Source organism: Molossus molossus, unplaced genomic scaffold (assembly GCF_014108415.1).
Source record: "Molossus molossus isolate mMolMol1 unplaced genomic scaffold, mMolMol1.p scaffold_m16_p_21, whole genome shotgun sequence".
Classification (NCBI taxonomy): domain Eukaryota; kingdom Metazoa; phylum Chordata; class Mammalia; order Chiroptera; family Molossidae; genus Molossus; species Molossus molossus.
The window spans coordinates 30,543,795-30,569,037 of NW_023425357.1; the positions used below are offsets into that span (position 1 = coordinate 30,543,795).

At 39.7% G+C, this 25,243-nt stretch overlaps 1 protein-coding gene across 5 annotated transcripts in view; it reads left to right on the top strand.

Moving 5' to 3' along the window:
• RFWD3 (ring finger and WD repeat domain 3) overlaps nt 1-24,392 on the top strand; it is a 35,979-nt gene extending 11,587 nt beyond the window's left edge. The window contains exons 3-12 of one of the 5 annotated variants that reach the window (XM_036274880.1): nt 2,738-2,808; nt 3,825-4,019; nt 4,114-4,205; nt 9,671-9,785; nt 11,011-11,239; nt 16,438-16,588; nt 19,025-19,201; nt 21,383-21,597; nt 22,980-23,191; nt 24,205-24,391. In XM_036274880.1, the coding sequence (XP_036130773.1) occupies nt 2,738-2,808; nt 3,825-4,019; nt 4,114-4,205; nt 9,671-9,785; nt 11,011-11,239; nt 16,438-16,588; nt 19,025-19,201; nt 21,383-21,597; nt 22,980-23,191; nt 24,205-24,348 (1,601 nt within the window). In that variant the 3' untranslated portion in view covers nt 24,349-24,391. Of the gene's footprint in view, nt 1-2,737; nt 2,809-3,821; nt 4,020-4,113; nt 4,206-9,670; nt 9,786-11,010; nt 11,240-16,437; nt 16,589-19,024; nt 19,202-21,382; nt 21,598-21,696; nt 21,837-22,979; nt 23,192-24,204 lie in introns of those variants that run through there. The other 4 variants (XM_036274879.1, XM_036274883.1, XM_036274881.1 and 1 more) reach the window with 4 other exon arrangements.
• The last annotated feature ends 851 nt before the right edge of the window (nt 24,393-25,243 follow it).

The following is a 25,243-nucleotide window of genomic DNA, read 5'->3' on the forward strand; positions in this document are numbered from 1 at the left end:
TACATTAAAAACCCACCCCAGATTGTGGGCTTTTCCCACTGAATGGAACCAGGGTTTTTTTTTTTGTTTTTTTTTTTGAGAAATAGCTTTCCAGGTCTGGGATAAGAAATCTCAAAGATGAGCATTTTATTAGGTTAGAAAACAAGAAAACCATCTAAACCTCAAAGTTACATCAGTAGACACAAGAACAACCTAGAAAGGGCTGTTAGTGACCTAAGGTAGGACAATTTGAGCATCAAAAAGAATTATGAATATGTTCTTGGGTTATGGATTGAAATAGGTTGAGATATATCAAATCTATGAAAATCTATAAATTCATTATTATGTATTTTTTTAAAACTCACTTACTGCCCTGGCAAGGTAGTTGAGTTGGTTAGAACATCATCCCAAGCTGAGGTTGTGGGTTCGATCCCTAGTCAGTGTACATATAAGCATCAACCAGTGAATGCATATATAAGTGGAACAAACAAATTAATGCTTCTCCCTAACAACAACAAAAAAAAGAAATCAATTTAAAAAGAAACACCTCATTTATCAATCATTATAAGTTATTAGAGCCCTAACTCATTACTCTGAAAGTTGATAAATAAAGGATTAAACACTTATCTTGCCTTTCTTGTGTGAATTGTATTCAGGAAAACCAAATAGTTGATGAAGGAGGTTTTGGGGTTTTTTGTGTGTGTTGGGTTTTTTTGTTGTTGTTTTTTTTAACTAGTTTAAGGTTCACAACAAAATTGAGAGGAAGACACAGAGATTCTCATATACCTTCTGTCTCTGCACATGCATTGCCTGCCTCTCCATTATCAGCATCACTCACCAGAATGGGGTGTCTGTTTTATACCATAATTACCCAAAGTTCATAGTTTACCTTAGGGTTCACTATTGGTGTTATACATTCTATGGGTTTGGACAACCATCATTATAATATTACAGAGCATTTTTACTGCCTCTCTGTCCCTTCCACCCACCCTCAAGAAAGATTTTTTTTTATTTTAAATAGAAGAATTCTCTAATAATGGGGCAGAAATGATAGGGGAAAAATCATTTTGTGACTCCTAATGAAATAATGTATCTAGACAAAGAACATCAGTGGGTCCTGAAATCAGTAGGTTGAAAGGTGTTACTGGAATTCTTTTTAATAGAGGGATCAGGCTGACACCGCCAGAACTTATGTGTCTCTTGATGTGCGGTAGTCAGAAATATCTACCCTACTTAGTAAGTATTTTTGCAAAACAAAAACAAAAACCCGAATATTTAAGACTCTAAATATACTTAATTTGCACAGTTTATAGGAAGAAAGTAAGAGGAACAAGGTAAAAATCTCAAAGATGCATTCATTCAAATCTAAAATATTGGACATTTGGAACATCTAGAAAAATACTTAAATGTATATTAAAATCTAGTTTTGTAAAGGGAAAATCTCAAATCATTGTGGAAAAGATACTTTTAAATTCATATTGTTAAAACTGGAAAAGTGGATTAATTCCTTATACTATAATCCAGGATAAAATAAGTAGATCAGAGACCTAGTGTAAAAAATGAAACTATTTTGATATTAGAAAAGTACATGAGTGATAAAACCCAGTAGTGAGGCGTATTTCAAAGTCTAGAAGCAATACAAGAAAATTACATAAAAATTTGAGCCTCAAAAAGAGAATGGACTAAAAATTAAAAGTCATCTCCTTGATCATTAATGGAAGTTGTGAAAGATTGATGAAGACCCTGATAGTTTAGGGGTCTGACTGACACCACCTAAACCCAATGTGCTACAATCAGAAGTGCTCAACCTAAGAAGTACCTTGCTGTCCCTCTTCCCAAAAAACAGAATTGAATCTATTGAAGTCTCTAGATCTGTCAGTTTATAGGAAATGTAAATGATACCACAAGAAAGCAAACAGCCAAATTCAGGATATAGGACGTTTTTTGTATTTTTTATCCTCACCTGAGGACATTATTTGATATTTTGTTCAGATAGAGTGGGAGGGGGAGAGAGAGAGAGAAACATCGATGTGAAAGGGACACATCAAGTGGTTGCCACCCACACCACCCACTAGGGCCGGCAACAAACCGCAACTGAGGTACGTGCCCTTAGTGGGAACCAAACCCGGGTCTCTCTAGACCACAGGCCAACGCTCTAACCACTGAGCCAAATCAGCCAGGGCCAGGATATAGGACTTTATAAGACAAATTTCCCCCAACAAATCAGTGACAAGGAGGGGATAAAAATGAGTAAAGGAAAATTATTATAGAAGGAAAAAGTCTTAAGAGACATAAGCTAATTGTGGACACCTTGTTTAGATCCTGATTGGAATAAATCCACTGTAGTAACTTGAACACAATTGGGGAATTTTGAATATGAACTGGGTGCCTGGGTATTAGATGGTATTAAAGGATTATTGTTAATTTCATGAGGTATAATAATAGTGTTTGTGTAAAAATAAGTATTCTAAAAATAATGGGAATGGGGCTTCGATGGAATAAGACTGGCAAAATATTATTTTTGAAAAGGGGTGATGGGTACCTTTGGGTACTTACACTCTTCTGTCTACTTTTGCATGTGTTAGAAATATCTAAAATGAGTGGGGGGAAAATCACTGATGCTGCTTGGGAAAATTGTCATCCCTTTTATAGTAACACTACCAATTAGAAATGGCTCTTCTCCTAGCCTCTGATACCTTATGAGATATGTATTCTTTTGTTATTACCTATCTTGTCATTTCTGGAAACGACTTGGCAGAACAACCAGGAGGTATTTCAGCAGAGCAAGAAGTTACATGTATTGGTGGAGGAGAGACCCTCCCCAAGCAGGTAATGCGAAATTTTTTTTTTTCTTTATTGGTTTGCGGGGGCGGTGGGGGGACATCGATGAGAAAGAAACATTGACGTGAGAGAGAACAGCAATTGGTTGCCTTCCATAGCTGCCCCGACCTGGGATCGAACCCGAAACCCAGGTATGTGCCCTGATGGAGAATTGAACCTTCAACCTTGCAGTATATGGGATGACGCTCCAACCAACTGAACCACACTAGCCAGGATTCTTTTTTTTTTCTAATACAAATCATGCTGCACTGAGCATCCTTGTAGAAATGTGTTGGGAACTTTTATGCCTGTATTTATGGTATTTATGGTATATGTTCCTAGCAGAGAGAGTACCATGTCAAAGGAAAGATGTGTTATTTAGTTTTAATAGATAGTGTCAAATTGCCCTCTGGAAAATTTGTGCCACTTTCTTGCAGCAACAATATGTAAGAATGCCTGTTTCTTCCTCACCCATAACAGTGTTTGGTGTCATCAGACATTAATTTATTCCATCTAATAGATGAAAAAAAATGGTGTCTTCAATTTGCATTTCTTTAATTATAAGTGAACAACTATTTGGCATTTGTAATTTTTCGTAAGCTGTTTATATTCTTTGTTTTTCTGATATTTTTCTTTGATTCACATAAACCAAGTACTTTATAGCTACTTAAGTTGATTATGAACCTAATTTTGGATGAATAACCTGTTTCTTGTTGGTTATCTGGGTAACTGCTAGAGTGTGTGTGTGTCTTTGTAAATATAGCTGTTTTTCTTCATTTGAATGAAAAAAACCCAAGAGTTTAATAAGATCAAAGGGAACTAATATTTTTTTAGCTTATATTACGTGACATTGCATTCTAGAAAGAATGGCAAGTGGTTCATAGGTATTGTAGTTTTTCTGCAATGTTTTAAATTGGGTTTGTATAATTTTTGTGTGTTTTGTTAATTTGATAGTTGCATGTCCTCTTCAAGACTGATTTTGCATTTTTCTCTAATTTTAATGTGTTCTGGTTTTCATCTAGCAGTCTTCTCAGAAGTCCACCTCTCTTCTACCTTCATCTTCTACAGATGAGGAAGAAGAAGGGGACACTTGCACAATATGTTTAGAACAATGGACCAATGCTGGGGATCACCGGCTTTCTGCTTTACGCTGTGGGCACCTCTTTGGGTTTAAGTGCATTTCTAAGTGGCTCAAAGGACAGACACGAAAATGTCCCCAGGTAAGGACTGTAGATAGGGACTGCATGTGCACAGTCATGTTAAGTAAGGTGGATTTCTAGAACCCTACTAATTGTGTCCTGTTGGACTCTTCAGTGCAACAAGAAAGCCAAGCACAGTGACATTGTTGTCCTTTATGCCCGAACCCTGAAAGCTTTGGACACGAGTGAACATGAACGCATGAAAAGGTAGGTAGAAAGAGCCTGCCTAGCTGGAATGTTCCCTTTTGGTTCCTTGTAGGCACATCTGATAAAGGATATATGAGTCACTCTTAGTGTGGTTCTGAGGCTTTACTTGGGCTGTGATGGGATCTCTAGGGCTTGCTGGTAGTCTGCCTCAAATTGTGATTTATAATAGATGTCTTATAGTCTTCTGAAAGAGGTCTGTATTGTTTGCTCTCCATACAGTATTTAAAATGAGGATCTAAGGTGACAAATAATTGTGATTTTAGCTGTGCCTGGATTTAGACTCCAATGGATTTCTCAGTTACACAAGTCAGTACATTGGTTTTCAATTTTAGTTTGCCAGTTTAAATAGTTTCTATTCTTGTAATATACAGAGTACTAACCAGTGTTGCAGAGAGACACAAAAGGAGGGCAGCAGGAGGAAGACTCTGCCACCTGTTCCTTCTGTGTTCTTGGCACCTCTTGTAAACCTCTGCTTTCAGAGCCTGAATATTGTGTGGTGATTGGAGCATGTAGGTTCAGAAGGAATGGAAGCAGCTGTTTCTTCTGCAGGAGCACTTGCACATTCTCATAAAGTTGGAGTTAGCTTTAAGTCTTAAGCCTTTGACCAATCATGGTGTCTTAGCCCTCCTGAAATGAAATGCCATAGAGAAACCTATAACACTACTGTAATACCTTATACCTGGCTTGGGCAAAAGATTCAAGCAGAAAAATATGCTGGGTATTTTTGTAGCCTGTCCAGATTCTAACCTGGGGATTACATTTACTGCTTGTCTGCTCCTAAATACTATGAACATTGAATGCAAGATTCCTATCTTACACTTATTGTAGCCAATTCATGACCATCTGAAATATTCTCTTGGCTAGAATAGGCTTAATAATATTTTTTTTGAGAAGATCTTGCACATTACAACTTAAATGTTGCCATTTTTGCTTATGGTGTTCCTAAACCCTCCTACAACAGTACTGTATACAGAAGACTCACAAGTGAAGCTTTGCATATGTTATGTGATGTAAGAAATTATCAGGATTTTGGAATCCCAAAAACAGTTACTAATAACACTACTTAAAATATGCTTTAAGAATATTAAAGAATAGCCCTGGGTGGTTTGGCTCAGCGGTTAGAGTGCTGGCCCGTGGACCAGAGAGTCCCCAGGTTTGTTTCCCACTAAGGGCACATACCTCAGTTGCAGTTTGTCCCTGGCCTCGGTTGGGGTCATGTGGGTGGCAACCAGTTGCTGTGTCTCTTTCACATCTATATTTCTCTCTCTCTTCCTACCCCTCTTCCCGCTCTATCTGAAGATAAATGCAAAAATGTCCTCGGGTGAGGATTAAAAAATTTTTTAAAGATTAAAGAATAAAGCCCAGCCATTGTAGCTCACTGGTTGAGCATCGACCCATGCACCAAGAGGTTGCTGGTTTGATCCCAGTCAGGGCACATGTCCAATTTTGGGCCCAATCCCCAGTGGGGGGCATGCAAGAGGCAGCCAGTCGATGTTCTCTCTCATCGATGTTTCTTGTTGTAGACCCAACAAGACACACCAGACTCAGACTCCGAACTGGGTTCAAATTAAGAGAGCTTTATTAGCAGCACAGCTACTGTCTCATCCTACGCAGAGGAAAGAGCAGCCCCTAGCTCAGGGAGAGGGCTGATTATATAGATAGCCTAACGGCTCCTGGCAAGCAAACGTGTACAGAAGCGGATATCTGCGTTTAGCATTCTTGCTTAGGGAGTAAATGACCTTAGTCTCACAATGGGGCAGTTACTCTTGCAGGACATTGACAAGATTGAAGGTTTCTTCTTCTTTCAAGGTCCCTGGTTTCTAGGGGTCAGTAAGCGGAGAATTGTAACTGCAAGTTCTCACGGTACTTCAGCTGTGTGTGTGTGTTTTTTTTTTATTGCCCTATCATCTGTCCTTCACACTCTCTAAAATCAATAAATATTCTTCAGGCAGTTATTCTGAAACAATTAAGGATGTATGGAAAGATTTACTTAATGAGTTTCTTCATTTAGCATTGTTAGTAATCCAAGCCAAGAGAATTAATTGGTTGAATACACTCTAGCATATCTGTGTTACAGAATACTACACATTCATTAAAACCGCTGTTGGCCCTGGCCGGTTTGGCTCAGTGGTTAGAACGTTGACCTGCGGTCCAGAGAGACCCGGGTTCGGTTCCTGCTAAGGGCACGTACCTTGGTTGCATTTTGTCCCCAGCCCTGGTTGGGTTGTGTGGGTGGCAGCCACTTGATGTATCCCTTTTCACGTTGATGTTTCTCTCTCCCTCTCTCTCCCTCCTACTGTATCTGAACAAAAAATGGAGAAATGTCCTCGGGTGAGGATAAAAAATAAAGTACTTTCTTTTAAAACAAACAAAAAACTGCTGTTGAAGTGCACATATTGTGTTGTCATGTGAAAGCACATTATTGTGATTATATTTTTGTGAACTAGCGAAAGAAAATACTTCAAATAGTTACTGAGAAGTGGGATTATGGATACTTTTAATTACCTTTTTTCTCGTTTGCTCTAACAAATACTTACTTGTAGCATTTTAAAATGGCATTTGTGCCTGGCCATTGTGGCTCAGTGGATTGAGCTTCATCCTATGCACTAAGATGTCACTGGTTCAGTTCCCAGTCAGGGCACATACCGGGGTTTCATCCTCGATCCCCAGTAGGGGGCGTGCAGTAGGCAGCTGATCAACTTTTCCATCTTTCTCCCTCTCCTTTCCTCTCTGTCAAAAATCAGTGGTGATGGGGCGGGGTGGGATGGGGGGAGGAGGGTGTCAATGGGGGAAAATGAAAAACCTCTAACAAAATCAAATTAATAAATAGAAAATAAAATTTTTTTTTTTTTTTTATCCTCACCCGAGGACATTTTTCCATTTTTTGTTCAGATAGAGCGGGAGGGAGAGAGAGGAAGAGAGAAACATCGATGTGAAGGGACACATCGAGTGGCTGCCACCCGCACAACCAACCAGGGCCGGGGACAAACCGCAACCGAGGTATGTGCCCTTAGCGGGAACTGAACCTGGGTCTCTCTGTACTGCAGGCCGACGCCCCAACCGCTGAGCCAAACCGGCCAGGGCAATAAATAAAAAAATTTTTAAAAAGGGTAAAATGTTGACTTTCATGTTATGTAACCACAATAAAAAAATTAAGGAAATATTAAACAAAAACGAATTATTTAAAAAAAAATCAATGAGCCCTGGCTGGTTTGGCTCAGCTGTTAGAGCGTTGGCCTGCGGTCCAGAGAGACCCAGGTTCAGTTCCCGCCAAGGGCACATGTCTCGGTTGCAGTTTGTCCCCGGCCCTGGTTGGGTTGTGCTGGTGGCAGCCACTCGATGTGTCCCTTTCACGTCGATGTTTCTCTCTCTCTCTCTCCCTCTCTCTCTCTCTCTCTCTCTCTCTCTCTCTCCCTCTTTCCCTCCCACTCTATCTGAACAAAAAATGGGAAAATGTCCTCCGGTGAGGATAAAAAAATAAAATAAAATAGAATTTACTTATGTGTATTTTGTGCTAGTGGACAGTTAAAGTGGTTTCCAGTTTTTGTTATTAAAAGCTATGCTGTAGAAAGATGGGCAAGATTTTTAGATCTAAAAATGGAATTGTTTTATCATAGGTTACGTGTAATCTTAACTTTACTAGATATTATTATTGTTCTTCTAAGAAGCTTACCAGTCTATACTTCTATCAGCAACAATGTAAGATAGTTTTCATTTTTTCATACCCTTGCCTACTTCATATTGTCAGACTTAATTTTGACTGTTTCGTTTACTTAATTTGCATTTTCTCAAAACTAATGAGGTTGAACATATTCTCTGAATTGTGATCGTCTTATTTGCTCATTTCTGTTGAGCAAAACATACAGTTTCTTAATGATTTATAGTTTTTTATGTTTATACTAATTTTTTGTTAGGTGTACATTGCAAATAACTCTTCCCCCAGTGTGAGACTTGTCTCTAGCTTGTTTAGTTTTTTCTTTTAATGCAATTATTTATCAGTCTCTTGTTTTGTGCTTTTTTTTTTTTGGTCTCCACTGCTTCAAGGTCATAAAGATGCAATATCTTTTTCTAAAGATCTTTAAAAGTCTTTTTATATAGGCTTTTTTTAGTCTATCTAAAATCTAGTTTTTGGATAACCACTTGTGACAGCATAATTATTAAATAGTATGATCTTTCTGTATAAATTTTTATCTTTACTTCTATTCTAAATTAAATTTCTATGTATGAATGAATTACTCTTTTGTTCCATCAACTGGATGTTAATTCTTGCTTCAGTACTCCCAAGTTACACTTTATTGTAGCTTTAAAATATGTCCTCCTACCTTGTTCCTTAAAATTAACTCTTCTGTTCTCGGCACTTTGCTCTTGAATATTAATTTTAAAATTAGTTTACTAAGTTCCATGAAAAGCCCTTTGAGATCTTGATTTAAATTGCATTAAATTTTAAAGAGTAACTTGAGGAATGCCATGTTTATGATTTTGAGTCTTTCTGGCCATGAACGTTATATATATCCTTTCAGTTACTCACTGTTTTTTTGTGTCATTTATAAGTGTACTTTGCTTCATAATGTTCTTGCATACTTTAACTTTATTCCTAGATTGCTATTGTTAGAATTGCTGTTGTGAATGAAATTTTTAAAATTAATTTACTAATCAGTTATATGGTGTATGGGGAATGTGATTGATCTAATCTTCTTGATCTTGATTCTAGTACCTTGTTAAACTCTAATAGTTTGTAGGTTCTCCTGAATTTTGCATGAGATAAATAGGGCGGCTTTATTCCTTCCTTTCCAATTTTTATCTTTTTTTCTATCCTGTCTCATTGAAGTGGAAATCTCGCTCTATATATTTTTTTATATTTTATATTTTCAGATTGTCTTTAGGTTGCATGCAAATTTATTATTTTTATTTTTGGTGAATCTGCCCCTTCATTATACATTTTTTTGTTCCCTTCATGCTTTTAAATTCTAGTTGGTATTCCTTTCGTTAGCATTTTCCTGTTATATACATCCTATCTTTTTAATTTTAGCCTCTTGTTTATAGTATTATTTGAGTATCTGATGAACAACTGGTAGCTTATTTTCTTTTAATCCAACAGATAACTTCAGTCTTTTAACATGTCATTATACTTATAATTTGGCTCTACCTCAAGCAGTGAGCTTGGCTCTGATACCTCATTTTGTTTTTTTAGTTCCTGTTGCTTAAGGAGCCAAACTCCTGGTCATCACTGCCTACTTTAACACCAAAGCCTATATAGTAGGCTTATGAGTTCAGCCAGCCTGCGTACTACATTTCTGTATTGTTTCTCGACTTGAGAGATTTTTATTTTGTTATATTTTATTCACTGTCATGACATATTTACAGCAAAGTGTGTCTATCATAGCATGAACTTACTATGCCATCTTGACAGGAAGTCTTCTGTAGCCTTCCTGATCTCTACCTATTGTTGGCTTTTCCCCCTCTAGTTCCTTATTACAGGAGCAGATGCTAAGGAAGGAGGCTGAGTTAGAAACGGCACAGTGCCGGCTCCGACTTCAAGTCCTCACTGAGGAATGCACTAAGCTTCATAATCGTGTCCAGGTAAGTTTGCCCTTTCTAATCCAAATAACATTTGAAATAGGAATTGAAAAGGAATCTAAATATTACTAAGGTTCATCTCAGATACAAGAAGAATTTATTAAAATTTTGACAAGTAAACATGATCAACTCTTTATTTCTGATTAGGGCATTTGTCCAAAGCTTTCATGCTTTACAATTAATTCTACTGCAATCTGAAGTTTTCACTTTTTAAAAAAAATTCTCACCCGAGGACATTTTTGCATTTATCTTCAGATAGAGCGGGAGGGAGAAAGAGAGAGAGATAAATCGATGTAAGAGAGACACATCGATTAGTTGCCACTCACACAACCCCAACTGGGGCTTGGGACAAACTGCAACTGAGGTACGTGCCCTTAGCCAGAACTGAACCCAGGACTCTCTGGTTCACATAGGCTGACGCTCTAACCACTGAGCCAAACCAGCCAGGACTCAATTCTGAGTTTTTGAAAAAATCAAGCCAGATAATTCAAAACTTGTTATTTCACCTTCCTGAATCTACCAATAAAATGAAGGTTTTTTTTTTTTAATCCTCACCTGAGGATATTTTTTCCATTTTTTTGTACAGATAGAGTGGGAGGGAGAGAGAGGAAGGGAGAGAGAGAGAGAAACATCGACTTGAAGGGACACATCGAGTGGCTGCCACCCGCACGACCAACCAAGGCCGGGGACAAACTGCAACCGAGGTACGTGCCCTTAGCGGGAACCGAACCCGGGTCTCTCCGGACCGCAGGCCGACACTCTAACCGCTGAGCCAAACTGGCCAGGGCAAAATGAAGGTTTTAAACAAAAACAACTTTCATCCCTACTGTTTATGATTCTGTGCTCTCCTTGTTTCATTACTTGTTGGAATACTACAGAAACCAGAAATTCTCTAGGATTTGTGTTAACATTTTCATATAATGGATAAGAAACCTCCTTGTAGTAGAGCAAAGAATTTTGCATGAGGGGAATAACTAGAAAAAGCTGCACATGGCCCAGGTTGGTTAGCTCAGTTTAGTTAGAGCATTGTCCTGACATGCCAAGGTTGTGGGTTCAATCCCCAGTTAGGGCACAAACAAGAATTAACCAACGAGTACATAAATAAGTAGAACAACAAATTGATGTTCCTCTCTCAGATCAGTAAAAATAATTAAAAACCTTTTTTTTTTTTTTTTTTTTTTAAACAAAACTAAAAGGCTTCACATTTATAAAATCTTTTTCATTTTAGGACTTGCAAAAACTTATTCTGCAACATCGGGATCAGCTCTTACGGTGTCCCAGGGGCTCCCAAGCAGATTTACTAAGCGGTTTGCCCTCCAGCCAGTCCCAGCGCAAGTACTGTTTCCAGAAGACATTCACAGTGTCTCAGACTGGAAACTGCCGCATTATGACATACTGTGATGCACTGAGCTGCCTGGTTGTGTCACAGCCTTCTCCTCAGGCCACCTTCCTTCCAGGTGAACAGTCTAAAACCTCAGCTTTCGTGTTCATTATTGGACTCCATTTAGTTCTCCCCTTTTGGAGAATCCAGGACTCACTAGTAGGTGAACACTGTCCAGAGCCTATCAAATCACCTTTTCTTAGTTTCCAGTTCATGCAGATACTTCAAGATACTGTGAAGATGTCTTTACTGTCTATTGACTTCATTCTGTAAATTTATTTCACTAAGTGTGCAGAAGTACTGAAAATCCATGATAAAGTAAGAAAAGATGAGGTACTTGGAAATGGGCATTACTGGTATAGTCCAGGAAGGGACCATATGTCCCACTGAAGTTATAGGTTCATTTTAGACTGGAAATATTTGAAAAAAATATTCTAAGGGCTAATTCAAATTAAAACCAGATTTAGCCTGGTTGGTGTGGCTCAGTGGTGGAGCGTTGACCCATGCACCAAGAGGCTGCCAGTTCGATACCTGGTCAAGGCACATGCCCAGATTGTGGGCCCCATCCCCAGTGGGGGGCATGCAGGAGATGGCCAAGCAATATTCTGTTTCATCGATGTTTCTCTCTCTCTCTCCCTCTCCCTTCCTCTCTCTCTGAAATCAATAAAGAAAAAAAATTTAGCCTGGCCAGTTTGGCTCAGCGGTTGGAGCGTCGGCCTGCGGTCCAGAGAGACCCAGGTTCTAAGGGCATGTACCTCGGTTGCAGTTTGTCCTTGGCCCTGGTTGGTCATGCGGGTGGCAGCCACTCGATGTGTCCCTTTCACGTCAGTGTTTCTCTCTCTCTGTTTCTCTTACTCTCTCTCCCTCCCACTCTACCTGAACAAAAAAATGGAAGAATGTCCTCGGGTGAGGATAAAAAAAAAAACGGATTTAATAGTTATTTTCAGGAGTATTCAAATTGACAAATTGCAAATAAAAGAATTTTGGAATACATTTATTATTTTATTAATACTATACTAATTTTTATGTTTTGTGCTTTTTAAGCTTAATTTTATATTGTCTTAATGTTGAAAACCAGATCTCTTCACTTGCCCAATTAAATCATTTCTAAATGTTGTAGATGTTTTTTTCTACTGTCTTCATTATATGATTTCTGCCAACTGTCGGATTCCTTTGCTTCAGCCAGATATCTTCTGTCTCCCCCACCTCAAAGTTTCATCAAAGGCTTTAAAGCTATGTCCCCAAACTTAGATATATACAGTTTAGGAAGTGGAATTACTACATTATCCTATATTTTTCTATTCACTGGTATTAGCCATGACTTGAGAGCCTATCAGGAGGCTTCAACTGAGGGGAAAGTAAAAGAATTACTTATGCCCTGGCCGGTTTGGTTCAGCGGTTAGAGCATCAGACTGCGGTCCTGAGAGACCCGGGTTCGGTTCCCGCTAAGGGCGCATACCTCGGTTGCAGTTTGTCCCTGGCCCTGGTCGGTTGTGCGGGTGGCAGCCACTCGATGTGTTCCTTTCGCATCGATGTTTCTCTCTCTCTCTCTCTGTTCCTCTCCCTCCCTCCCACTCTACCTGAACAAAAAATGGAAAAATGTCCTCGGGTGAGGATAAAAAACAAACAAACAAAAAAAAGAATTATTTATAATATTCCCATCCAGATTTTTAATTAAAACCTTCCCCACAAGTTGGAAAAATATTAATTGTTCCCCAAATTGGGTGTGATCTGTTCTCTCTCTTCTTGATGTGTATGCTCCACTCTGCATCACTAGCTCTTTTTTTTTTATTTCTCACCTGAGGATATTTTTCTATTTATCATTAGATAGAGTGGGAGGGAAGGAGAGAGAGAAACGTCGATGTGATAGAGTCACATCGACTGGTTGCCTCCTGCACTCCCGACCCGACCAAGGCTGAGGATGAACCGCACCTGAGGTACGTGCCCTTGACTGGAATCAAACCCTCAACTCATTGGTCTGCAGTCTGACGCTCTAGCCGCTGAGCCAAACTGGCTAGGCAGCTAGCTCTTTTTGATAGCCTGCTAGTTCTAACTTCTTGTTTACCTTGATTAACTAGCAAGTGTTTATGTTCCCTTGTTTTGTTTTTATCCACACCCGAGGACATTTTTGCATTTTTTGTTCAGGTAGAGTGGGAGGGAGAGAAAGGAACAGAGAGAAAGAGAGAGAAACATCGATGCGAAAGGGACACATCGAGTGGCTGCCACCCGCACGACCGACCAGGGCCGAGGACAAACTGTAACCGAGGTTCGCACCCTTAGCGGGAACCGAACCCGGCTCTCTCTGGACCGCAGGCCCACCCTCTAACCGCTGAGCAAAACCGGCCAGGGCTTTTCCCTTGTTGAGTTAAAGCCTGTAGTTTCCCTCTGTCTCTCTTAATTCTGTTTCAGGAGAAAACAATAAAATTTCTACCACTGGGTTCCCTAGAGAAGCTGAAGTGTAATTCAGGGATATCTTGAATCTGGGAATTGGCAAATTCTGTTCGTGTATAATTCAGATAATAGTAGCTACCTAGTGGCGCACTCTCCCTCTTCTTACACCCAGGCCTTTTCTTTCCTAAGCTCTAAGGGCTCTTCTTCTGCCTCTGTAACTTGTTTCCTACGCAGCCCAGGGGGCTCAATTTTACTACCTCTAACTTTCTAAATAAATTTTCTCTTATAATTTGAAAAAAAAAAAAAAGTAGATACTTAGTAAAAATGGATGTCAGCCTAGAAAGAAAACAGAGTAACAAATAAATTTAAAAGGATAGTTTTTGTTTTTCTTTTCCCTTCCTAGAATGATATACATTGATTGGGATACTTGAGATGTCATTTATTTTCATTCTGTTTCAGACAAATGTAGCCTATCTTGACCATCTGATAGAACTTTTCTTTTTTTTTCATTTAAATTTCATTTTTCAATTACAGTTTACATTTAGTATTTTTGTGTTAGTTTCAGGTATACACATAGTGGTTAGACTTATATTTTACGAAGTGTTCCCGATATTTCTAGTACCCATCCGGAACCATAAAAAGTCATTACCGTATTATTGACTATATTTTCTGTTCTGTACCTTACATCCCCCTGACTATTTTGTAACTACCAATTTGTACTTCTTAATCCCTTCACCTTTTTTACCCAGTCTCCTAACCTCCCTCCCCTCTGGTAACCATCAGTCTGTTCTCTGTAACTATTAGTCTGTTTCAGTGTTGTTTCTTCTTTTATTTTCTTTAGATTCTACATGTAAGTGAAATCTAAAGTCTTGGTCTTTCTCTGACTGACTTAGTTAACTTAGCATAATACCCTTTAGGTCCCTTCATGCTGTTGTGAATGATGATTTTATTCGTTTTTATGACCAAGTAATATTCTATTGTATATACATCCCACCACTTTTTTATCCACTTGTCTATTGATGGGCACTTGGGTTGCTTCCATATCTTGGCTGTTGTAAATAATGCTGCAATGGCCCTGGCCAGTTTGGCTCAGCGGTTGGAGTGTCGACCTGCAGTACAGAGAGACCCAGGTTCGGTTACCACTAAGGGCATGTACCTCGGTTGCAGTTTTTCCCCGGCCCTGGTTGGTCGTGCGGGTGGCAGCCACTCGATGTGTCCCTTCACATCGATGTTTCTCTCTCTCTCTCTCTTCCTCTCTCTCCCTCCCCCTCTATCTGAACAAAAAATGGAAAAATGTCCTCGAGTGAGGATAAAAAAATAAAATAATGCTGCAATGAACATAGCAGTGCGTATATTCTTTTGAATTAGTGTTTTGGGTTTCTTCAAATACATACCCAAAGTGGAATTGCTGGGTCATAAGGCAGTTTCGTTTTTAATTTTTTGAGGACACTCCATACTGTTTTTCATAGTGACTTCACCAATCTGCATTTTGACCAACATGCACAAGGGTTCTCTCTTCTCCACATGCTTGCCAACACTGTTGATTTATCTATATCTCATTGTGGTTTTAATTTGTATTTCTCTTATGATTAGTGACATTGAGCATCTTTTTGTATGTCTATTGGTCATGTGTATCTTTTCTTGGGAGAAGTGTCCATTCAGGTCTTCTGCCCATTTTTTAATTGGATTGTTTGGGGTTTTTTGTGTGTGTTGAGTTGTATGAGTTCTTTATAAATTTTCAATATTAACCCCTTATCAGGTGTATCTTTGGCAGATATGTTCTTTTATGTGGTAGTTTGTCTTTTGTTTTGTTGATAGTTTGCTTTGCTTTGCAAAAACTTTTTAGTTTGATGTAGTTTCACATTTGTATTTTCTTTTTCTTCTGGTTCCCTTGCCCAAGGACTTATCTCCATTCTTTATTGTTTACTGTCTCTTTTACATCTTGAGTGTGGCACAGGTGGAATGGGCCCTTGTGCAGGTGCACATGTGTGCACACATTCTTTCTGTCTCTTTATTAAAATATAACTTATAAAAATAAATTGAACATACTTAAAGTATATTATTTGATGACTATTGATATATGTATACACCTCTGAAACCATCACCACAATCAAGATAATGAACATATCTATCACCCAGAAGTTTTTTCATACCCTTTTGTTTTTTTGTGTTTTTTTTTATCCTCACCCGAGGACATTTTTCCGTTCTTTGTTCAGGTAGAGTGGGAGGGAGAGAGAGGAACAGAGAGAGAGAGAGAGAGAGAGAAACATCGATGTGAAAGGAACACATCGAGTGGCTGCCACCCGCACAACCGACCAGGGCCGGGGACAAACCGCAACCGAGGTACGCGCCCTTAGTGGGAACCGAACCCGGGTCTCTCAGGACCGCAGGCCGACGCTCTAACCGCTGAGCCAAACCGGCCAGGGCTTTCATACCCTTTTGTAATCCATCTTCCACCTGTCCCTTTCTTTTTACATTTCCAGGTAACCATCAGATCAACTTTCTCTAGATCAGTGTACATGTTTTAGAATTTTATATAAGTAGGGTTATAAATAGTATTACTCTTTATTTTTTTGGTTTGGCTTCATTCAGCATAAGGTTTTTGAGATTTGTTTGTATTATTGTGTACATTAGTTTATTCTTTGTTAATGCTGGATAATCCATTGTCTGTATATACAGTGGTTTATCATTTACCTGTTGATGGATATTTGAAATGGAATATACTTTTTATAATAAATTATAACCCTAGAGAATTTTTATTTTCTTAACTCTTTTTTCAGGAACTTAAATGTCAAGAAAGATCGACAAAGGAACTACTTGGAAAGATCGTTTGCTTTGCCCTAAGTTGACCCGCAGTGATGTATCTCATTCTTTCTTTAACAGGCTTTGGTGTTAAGATGTTCAGTACTGCCAACATGAAAAGCAGTCAGTACATTCCCATGCATAGCAAACAGATCCGTGGACTGGCTTTCAGCAGTCAGGCCAAAGGCTTACTTCTCTCTGCTTCCCTAGACAACACTGTTAAACTGACCAGGTGAGTGCTTTGGGGAGGAAGATGGGACCTGGGCTGTTTATGTTGAATAGCATGGAAATCAGTGTTCGTGTTATGGTGGCCTTAGCTTAGGGTTTTTCTTTTGTGTTTTGGTCTAAATCATTGTCTTCTGAGATCTAGGTTTCTTGAATTAAAAGTGTATTGCTTTTAAAAGTAGACACAGCAGGCCCTGGCTAGTTTGGCTCAGCGGTTAGAGTGTCGGCCTGCGGTCCTGAGAGACCCGGGTTCGGTTCCCGCTAAGGGCATGTACCTCGGTTGCAGTTTGTCCCCGGCCCTGGTCGGTTGTGCGGGTGGCAGCCACTCGATGTGTTCCTTTCACGTTGATGTTTCTCTCTCTCTCTCTGTTCCTCTCTCTCCCTCCCACTCTACCTGACAAAAAAAATGGAAAAATGTCCTCGGGTGAGGATTAAAAAAAAAAAAAGTAGACACAGCAGGTTACAAACCAGTATGTGTAGTGTCCCATTTCTTTAAAATTACATGTTATAAAATACATCTTAAGCCATGCAGATAAAAGAGTAGCACCCTTGAGATGAAGAAGAGACAATATGGAGGCAGCCTTGGTACCTGACACCATGGAGTCACTCACCATACCAGCTTAAGACTAATTATTCTTGGTCTATTACCTGGATCATTCTGCCTAACAGAAATACTGGGAGCTCACTCTCCTTGGGTGCCATGATGACTTCTCTCATTCATAACCCTCAGTTACTGCATTTTTTCTTTTACATGCTTTGTGAGTGCTGTGAACCAAATCTGAGAGTGATCGGTGTCTTTATGTTTTAGAAATTAGTTCTGATTAGATATCGGATAGTTAGCTTCATGTTTAATTTCTGCACCTAAGTCTGGGGGACCTCATGATAGCACTTATAAACCTTTTGACTTTTCAAGAATGCTTCAGCTTAATTTTGCCCCAAAATGCAATGTACTGTTACATTTTATATGTATGCGTATGCTGTGGGTTTTTTTGTTGTTTTTTTTCTAGTAGTGTTATAAAATTGGGACAGAGTGCGGTTAAATATCAAAGTGTAATTAAGACTGCCTCTGGCCCTGGCCGGTTTGGCTCAGCGGTTAGAGCGTCGGCCTGCGGTCCTGAGAGACCCGGGTTCGGTTCCCGCTAAGGGCACATACCTCGGTTGCAGTTTGTCCCCGGCCCTGGTTGGGTCGTGTGGGTGGCAACCACTTGACATGTCCCTTTCACGTCGATGTTTCTCTCTCTCTCTCTCTCTCTCCCTCCCTCCCACACTCTCTCTGAACAAAAAATAGAAAAAATGTCCTTGGGTGAGGATAAAAAAAAAGACTGCCTCTGGATGGTTGGATATTATTTATTTATTTATTTATTTATTTATTTATTTATTTATTTATTTATTTTTATCCTCAAGGACACTTTTCCATCTTTTGTTCAGAGTGAGAGGGAGGGAGAGAGAAACATCGACGTGAAAGGGACACATCAAGTGGCTGCCACCCGCACAACCAACCAGGGCCAGGGACAGACTGCAACCGAGGTACGTGCCCTTAGGGGGAACCGAACCCAGGTCTCTCTGGACCACAGGCCAACGCTCCAACTGCTGAGCCAAACCGGCCAGGGCTATTTATTCTATTTTTGGCAGTATTACAGATGTCCCCTATTTTTCCCTCACTTCCCCCCTCTACTCAGCCCCTGTCTCACCCCAAGCCTTCTCCACACTATTGTCTGTGTCCATGGGCTATACATATAAGTTCTTTGGTTAATCTCTTCCCATCCCCGGCATATCTTCCCTCTGAGATCTGTCAGTCTGTTCCATGCATCCATGCCGCTGGACCTATTTTGTTCATCAGTTTATTCGATCATTAGATTCCACATATAAGTGAGATCATGTGATATTTGTCTTTCTCTGACTGACTTATTGAACTTAGCGTAATGGTCTCCAGATCTATCCATGCTGTTGCAAAGGGTAAGAGAGGCCCTTCTTTTTTACAGCCACGTAGTATATATACCACAGCTTTTTTATCCATTCATCTACTGATGGGCACTTGGGTTGTTTCTAGATCTTAGCTATAATAAATAACTCTGCTATGAACATAGAGATGCATATTTTCTTTCTGATTGGTATATATTTTCAACATGGAATATGATCACTTGTGTAACAGGTAACTGGAAAAGGTAATGGAAGTAGGGTGGGAATGTACTTTGTCTATGTCCCTTTAATTTACTCTCACTTCCTTACAGCTCAAGAGGAAAATGTGTCCCCTCCCACCTCCGAATATTTTGGAATGAAAAAGAGTTAACTAGGCAGTCCTTAGAGGAAATTGGGAATCCAAATAGTTTGGGGGTGTGGGTGTATTCTTAACTGATCAGCACTGAAATGATCATCTTTGCATCTTTATTATATTTTTTATTATTTTAATGCATAGTTGTTAAAGTCTCTTATAACTCCACAGCTTGGAGACAAATACAGTGGTGCAGACTTACAATGCTGGGCGTGCTGTCTGGAGCTGCTGCTGGTGTCTTGATGAAAACAATTACATCTATGCTGGACTAGTCAATGGTTCAGTTCTGGTATATGACCTTCGAAACACAAGTTGTTATGTCCAGGAGTTAGTACCTCAAAAAGCCAGGTAGGGGGTCACTCACTTTTTTCCTGTAGGTAGTGTCTTTCTCTTGGACAATTATTGTATTAATTGTTTTTTTCCAAGAGTATTTCACAGTTGGTCAGAATTCCTCATGGAGTGCAGTTCTCTCTGAGTTCATTGATCATTTCTCACATAAGAATCAGTAAGATCCAGCCCTGGTTGGTGTGGCTCAATTGGTTGGGGGTTGTCCCATTGCTGGTTGTTACCCAGTCAGTGCACATACCTGAGTTGCCAGCTCGATCCCTGGTAGAGGGGACATGCAGGAGGCAGACAATTGATGATGTTTCTTACACTCTCCCTCTTTAAAAATCAATAAAAACTTAAAAAAAAAAAAAAAAAAGATCCTTAGAGTTTGTGTTCATATTACACATGGTAGAAATCTCTGCTACCACATATAACCAGGTTCATGGAATTACTTATCATTCATCGTGGCAAAATGAAATCACATCTATGTTCAGCACCCAGCTCTACTGCCTATGAGCTATGTGATCTTGGCCTGTTGTGATATTCATCTGTAAAATACGGTTAGCACACACTTGCTTTTATAGCCATATAGTCAGTCTAATACACAGGATGAAAACAGTAAAAGGTAGCCCAATAAAAAGTGATTTAAAACTTTCCTAATTCACAGCTAAACCAGCTTGGTCTAAGGATACCGTATTATTTTGGCTTAGCATTTATGTTCCAATTATAGAGTTGGGAGGTTTGTGAAGTCAGCTCAAGTTCTGAGGGTAGGTGGCCACCAGCACCTCTGTGACTCTTCAGAATGTGTTAAGTATCATTTGGGCATAATACTCTCCTGGAGGCATCAAGTTCTCAGAAGGAGAGACAGGTTTGTGACCTGGGCCAAAATGAGAAGTGTCTTAAGAGGAATTTTAATTTCCAATTTAAATATATATTGAGAGGGGCAATGGGATCTAAGTATGAAGATGGCACTACAGTAATAATTATTTACTAAAATCTAGGTTTAACACTGGGGTTTTCTTTTCATTTGGATGGGGTAGAATCATGCTTCAGTGATGTTGTCTGTCTGTGGGCCTGAAGATGATTGATGTAAACTTAAACAAATGTGAACATTTGTTTACAGGGTAAACAGGGTAACTGCCCTTGATGTAGAGGGGCCCACGTAGAGTAGACAATAAAATACAGCAGATAGCAAGGAAAGAATATTTGTATGTATTGTTTATTTTTGTTTTAGTTTGCTTTGGTTAGCTTTTTTTTTGTGACAGGAAAATGAAATAAGGCAGGCAGAATGATTGCTTTGGCAACTTTACCAGAAACTAATTCATAGGAACGTGGTTTATAGGCTGATATTTCTAAGATAATTCTTTTTTTTTTTTTAATATGTTTTTATTCATTTTTTTAGAGAGAATCATCAATGTGAGAGATACATCGATCAGCTGCCTCCGAGCCTGCAATCCAGGCATATGCCCTGACTGGGAATCAAACTGGGACCTCTCAGTCCATGGGACGACACTCAGTCCACTGAGCCACACTGGCCAGGCCTGAGAGAATTCTTGACAGAGTCCTGGTTATATGCTTGCATTAAAATTACTTACTTTGAGCTAATATATATGTATGTATATTTTTAATCCTCACCCATGGATATTTTTCTGTCTTCAGATAGAGTGGGAGAGGGGGGAGAGAGAATAGAGAGAAACATCGACGCAAGAGGGACACATTGACTGGTTGCCTTCGCATGACCCTGACCAGGGCCGGGGACGAACTGCAACTGAAGTACATGCCCTTGACCAGAATCGAACCTGTGACTCTTTGGTCAGCTGGCTGATGCTGTAACTGCTGAGCCAAACCAGCCAGGGCAACTTTAAGCTATATTTTAATTAAGGGATCTGTCAACTACAGCTTGTGATCTTGTACTGTTTAATTTCTTAGTCCATTTTTTTCATTGCTTTTAGAGCATGTATCTTTTCTGAAATTAGATGTCGAATATTATATGTATTATATATTATGGCCTTTTGTTTCTACAGAGTTGGTTGGTAGTTTATATTATATGTCAGAGGATGGTGACTCATAGATTTTTAACCTCTTCTACAGAGGTAAAAGTGAGCTCAAGGGAGGACTTCTGGTAGTGGGGTCTGGACTGGTAGTGGGGTCTGGAATAGTCCAAGTATTAGAATGTGAGACATGCTTTTCCTTTCCCTTCAGATGCCCGCTGGTGTCCCTGTCATACATACCCAGAGCTGCCTCAGCTGTATTTCCATATGGTGGAGTGTTGGCTGGAAGCTTAGGGAATGCTTCCTTCTGGGAACTAAAAGTGGGCTCTTCTCATCGGCCTCATGTGCTGCCCATAGAGGCAGGAGGCTGCATAGACTTTCAGACAGAGAGCAGCACCCGACACTGTCTTGTGACCTACAGACCTGGTGAGTGCCGGGATGCCCTCAGGGGACCTCCTGTGATTTGTTTGGGATCACATTTGTGGAGGAGGGAGAGGAAACGAGAGTTTTTCTTGCCCCTCACAGACTAAGAGCTCTTATATACTACACTGAGGATGATAGTTTCAAGTTTCTACATGGATCCTGCCTTCCTGCTTCCTCACTTGTGTGAATTAAGGACAGATTCTCCCAGGTACTCCCTGGAAGTAAATCAGCCACTTTAGGAGGTGTGTTTTTGAGGCCGTTGAGTTACCCGCGGATCAGTTTTATGTTTTCTGCCTGTCCTTAAGAGAAAGGCCCAGAGGAAGGCAGCCCTGTAGGGCCCAGACGAGGGCATTAGCTGTTCCTTCTTATTTGAGGCCAACAAAGTTAAGTGGAGACTAGATAGACAACCATTATTGTACGGGCCAAGCTAACTGAACCAGGGTGGAACCCCTGACAACCAACTATACTTAAATCCATAAGTTCTTTCTAGCCTGAAAGGCATGAATCTGTATATTTTGATGGGCTATCCTGATGGTCAGGCAGATGTTTCATCAGAGATAGTCATTAAAGTACCATACTTCTGCTAGTTTTGGCTATATGGAATCATTTAAAATTTTGTTTGAGCCCTGGCCAGTTTGGCTTAGTAGGTTGGAGCATCGTCACGTCCACTGAAAGATTGCAGATTCCATCCCTGGTTGGGCCACATACTGGAGGCAACCAATTGATATATCTCTCTCATATTGATGTTTCTCTCTCTTCTCCCTTCCCCTCTAAAAATCAATGAAATTTTATATGTATAGTTTTGTTTGAGCTGAGAAGCTGCTTCAGCAGAGTCTTCTGATCCTTTTGGTTCTTAGTCATCTCATAGGTCCTTTGTCTCCAAGACTGATTTGCTGTGACATGTAGAAAACTTGGGTGTTCTGTTCTGTTTTGTTCTCTAGCTTTTGTTTTCCTCCCAGCAGAACCATATATATGTTTCCCCTTCTATAATAGCATACTTTTAATTTTATAAAAAATGTACAGTTCTGGGGTTAAGGGGGTCCTCATTGGGAAATGGGGGAAAAATTGTAGTCAGAACTGTTAAGGAAGATAAAAACCCAAGCAGAGGTCTTGCAGGATGTAGTGATTTTACTAAAAGGGATAGCCCATTCTCAAATTGTTTAACTCATAGGCAAAACCAATTATAGATAATCTGCTTCATCCTAGATTAGTGTTCTGAATTTCATTTGTGCTGTATTTTGTTCTTGTTACATGTTTGCTTTGTAGCTATTCTTGATGGTTTAATAAATTGTAGTTTTTCTACTCAACTAGGTAGTAAGTGTCTGAGGTACTTGATTAATTTCTTTGGACCATCTCCATGGAGCAACACTTTCTCTGTCCCATAGATAAAAATCACAACACCTTACGAAGTGTGCTGATGGAGATGTCCTACAAGCTGGATGATGCTGGAGAGCCACTCTGCTCCTGCCATCCTGTACAGACATTCCTTGGAGGGCGCACTTGCAAACTACTGACCAAAAGTGCTATTTTCCAAAACCCAGAGAAGAATGGCAGCATCCTGGTGTGTACTGGGGATGAAGCATCATATTCTGCCCTGGTGAGCCTGTTATTTATTTTTTTATAGAAGAATGTATAAAGCAAAAAGCCCAAATTCTGCTTCATGATTACACATCTGCACATGTATGTATGTTTGCTTAGTTTATTTTTTACATAAGTCACACTTTACATACTGCTCTATGGTATGCTCTTTTCCCATTTAACTTCCGATCTTGGCTATCTTTCTATTCCAGTATCTGTAGATTCACGTCATTATTTTCCCATAAGCTGAAGTGTGCCATGGGCTGTATTTTGAACCTTAAAAAAAAAAAAGACACTACTGAAACCCCTATAAAATAATGATTCAGGCATCAGTTTTATCAATTCTGGATGAAACCAATAGATGAAAGGTTGGTGAGGAATTTCACAATGGAGAGGTCAGCCTATTACCACCTGAACATGTAAATTAACCTTAGTATCCTGTAAGTGTGCTTACCAGAAATGATTTTCCTCTTGTAAGACAATAGAAAGCACAGGGCACCTTCTATGAGATGTTCTTGAACCTTAATCCAAGCCTTACTTAAATAGATAAAGGTAAAATGACATGAAATTAGCAGATGTAATAAAAGCTCCATAAACTGGGTAATGGGTTGCTCATTGTACTATTCTACATTTTAATACTTTGATTTTTTTCCCCCCACAATAAAAGGTTTTTAAAAGGAAAAGAAAGTACCAGTTAGAAGATGATAGGTTCCAGAATGCCAGGAACAGGGACTTTGCCATATTGTCCCTACCATTCCTAGAAGACTGCCCAGCACATAGATTGAAGGGACGAATGCTAGCTAGGCTTAATTTTCAGATCCACTCGCAGGTAAACTAATTGCTGATTCTAGTAGGTGATCATATCTGGATCATGTCAGGTGTGCTGATTTTATGCAACCTTGTGAGGGTTAGGGGCTTTGCTACCCAGGCAGTGCTCTCTCTGCATCTCTCTCAAAGTTAATGCGAAAGAAAGCAAGTTTCCCAGCTGAATTGAATGACTTTTTACCTTTTATCTTTCCTTGTCTTCTTTAGCTGTGGGATGCTAGCAGTGGCTCCTTGCTGCAGGGTTTGCCGACTGATCAACCTGTCTTGGACATCTGCCCCTTTGAGGTGAACCACAGCAGCTACGTGGCTACTTTAACAGAGAAGATGGTTCAAATCTATAAGTGGGAGTGACCATGGTTTTGAAATTTACAAGGCATGTTGCTGGTTAATGTTAAATATTGTTTGCTAGCACCTTACAGCCTTGAGCAAGATCCCTGCTTATAATCTGTGGCCTACAACTTTTGGGAACGTGGTTCCTTTGGATTAGTATGATTCTAATACTCCAGGTCACTGAAACACTACAGACTGTGTATTTGCTGTGTCCATTAAAAGAGTGACTGGTACTATGTCTACATTATCCATTTCTTGGGTTAATAACCTTCATGAATCTTTGTTGAAAATCTGTACTTTAAATCACACTGTCTGCTGGACCACAGAGAGTATCTTCTCAGCAGTTATTTAGGATATGATTGTGCACCAACCATTTTCTAGGCCCTGCTTTAGTGGTCTTGTCACATGGGCTGTTTGGTTTGGGAATGCTTATGTCCCTGAGGGACTAACCATTTGATGCTGTTTGGATGCAATGTGGATGCAGAAGTTTTCAGTTGAACACAAGAGGGCACTATAGAACCTTGCGTGGGATTTGATCTATTGCTGATCCTATGGCCTGGCATTTTAGTAACTTGGTCTCACCCTCACAGAACTGAGTGGTAGAGCACTTCTGATCTACTTTGTGGCAACCACAGTTATGTTTCAGTTGTGCAGTACTAGGATATTGGCAAGCCCCATGATGTGATGAGTTCTAGACAGCTTTCCTAATGCCAAGTTCATTAAGCTCATTGCATTGTGAGAGCCAAGAAAAGAGACCAGTTGTTTGAGCAATGGGGAAGACTTTATTCTAGCCAGTATAGGATCTAAGGAGTCGTTTTATATAAGCCCCTGCTTTGAAGACCATTCCTTTTCCCTCTCATTAGGAAAAGATGAGCAAATGGTACATTAAAACATTTGAATCTCCTAGTAAAATATC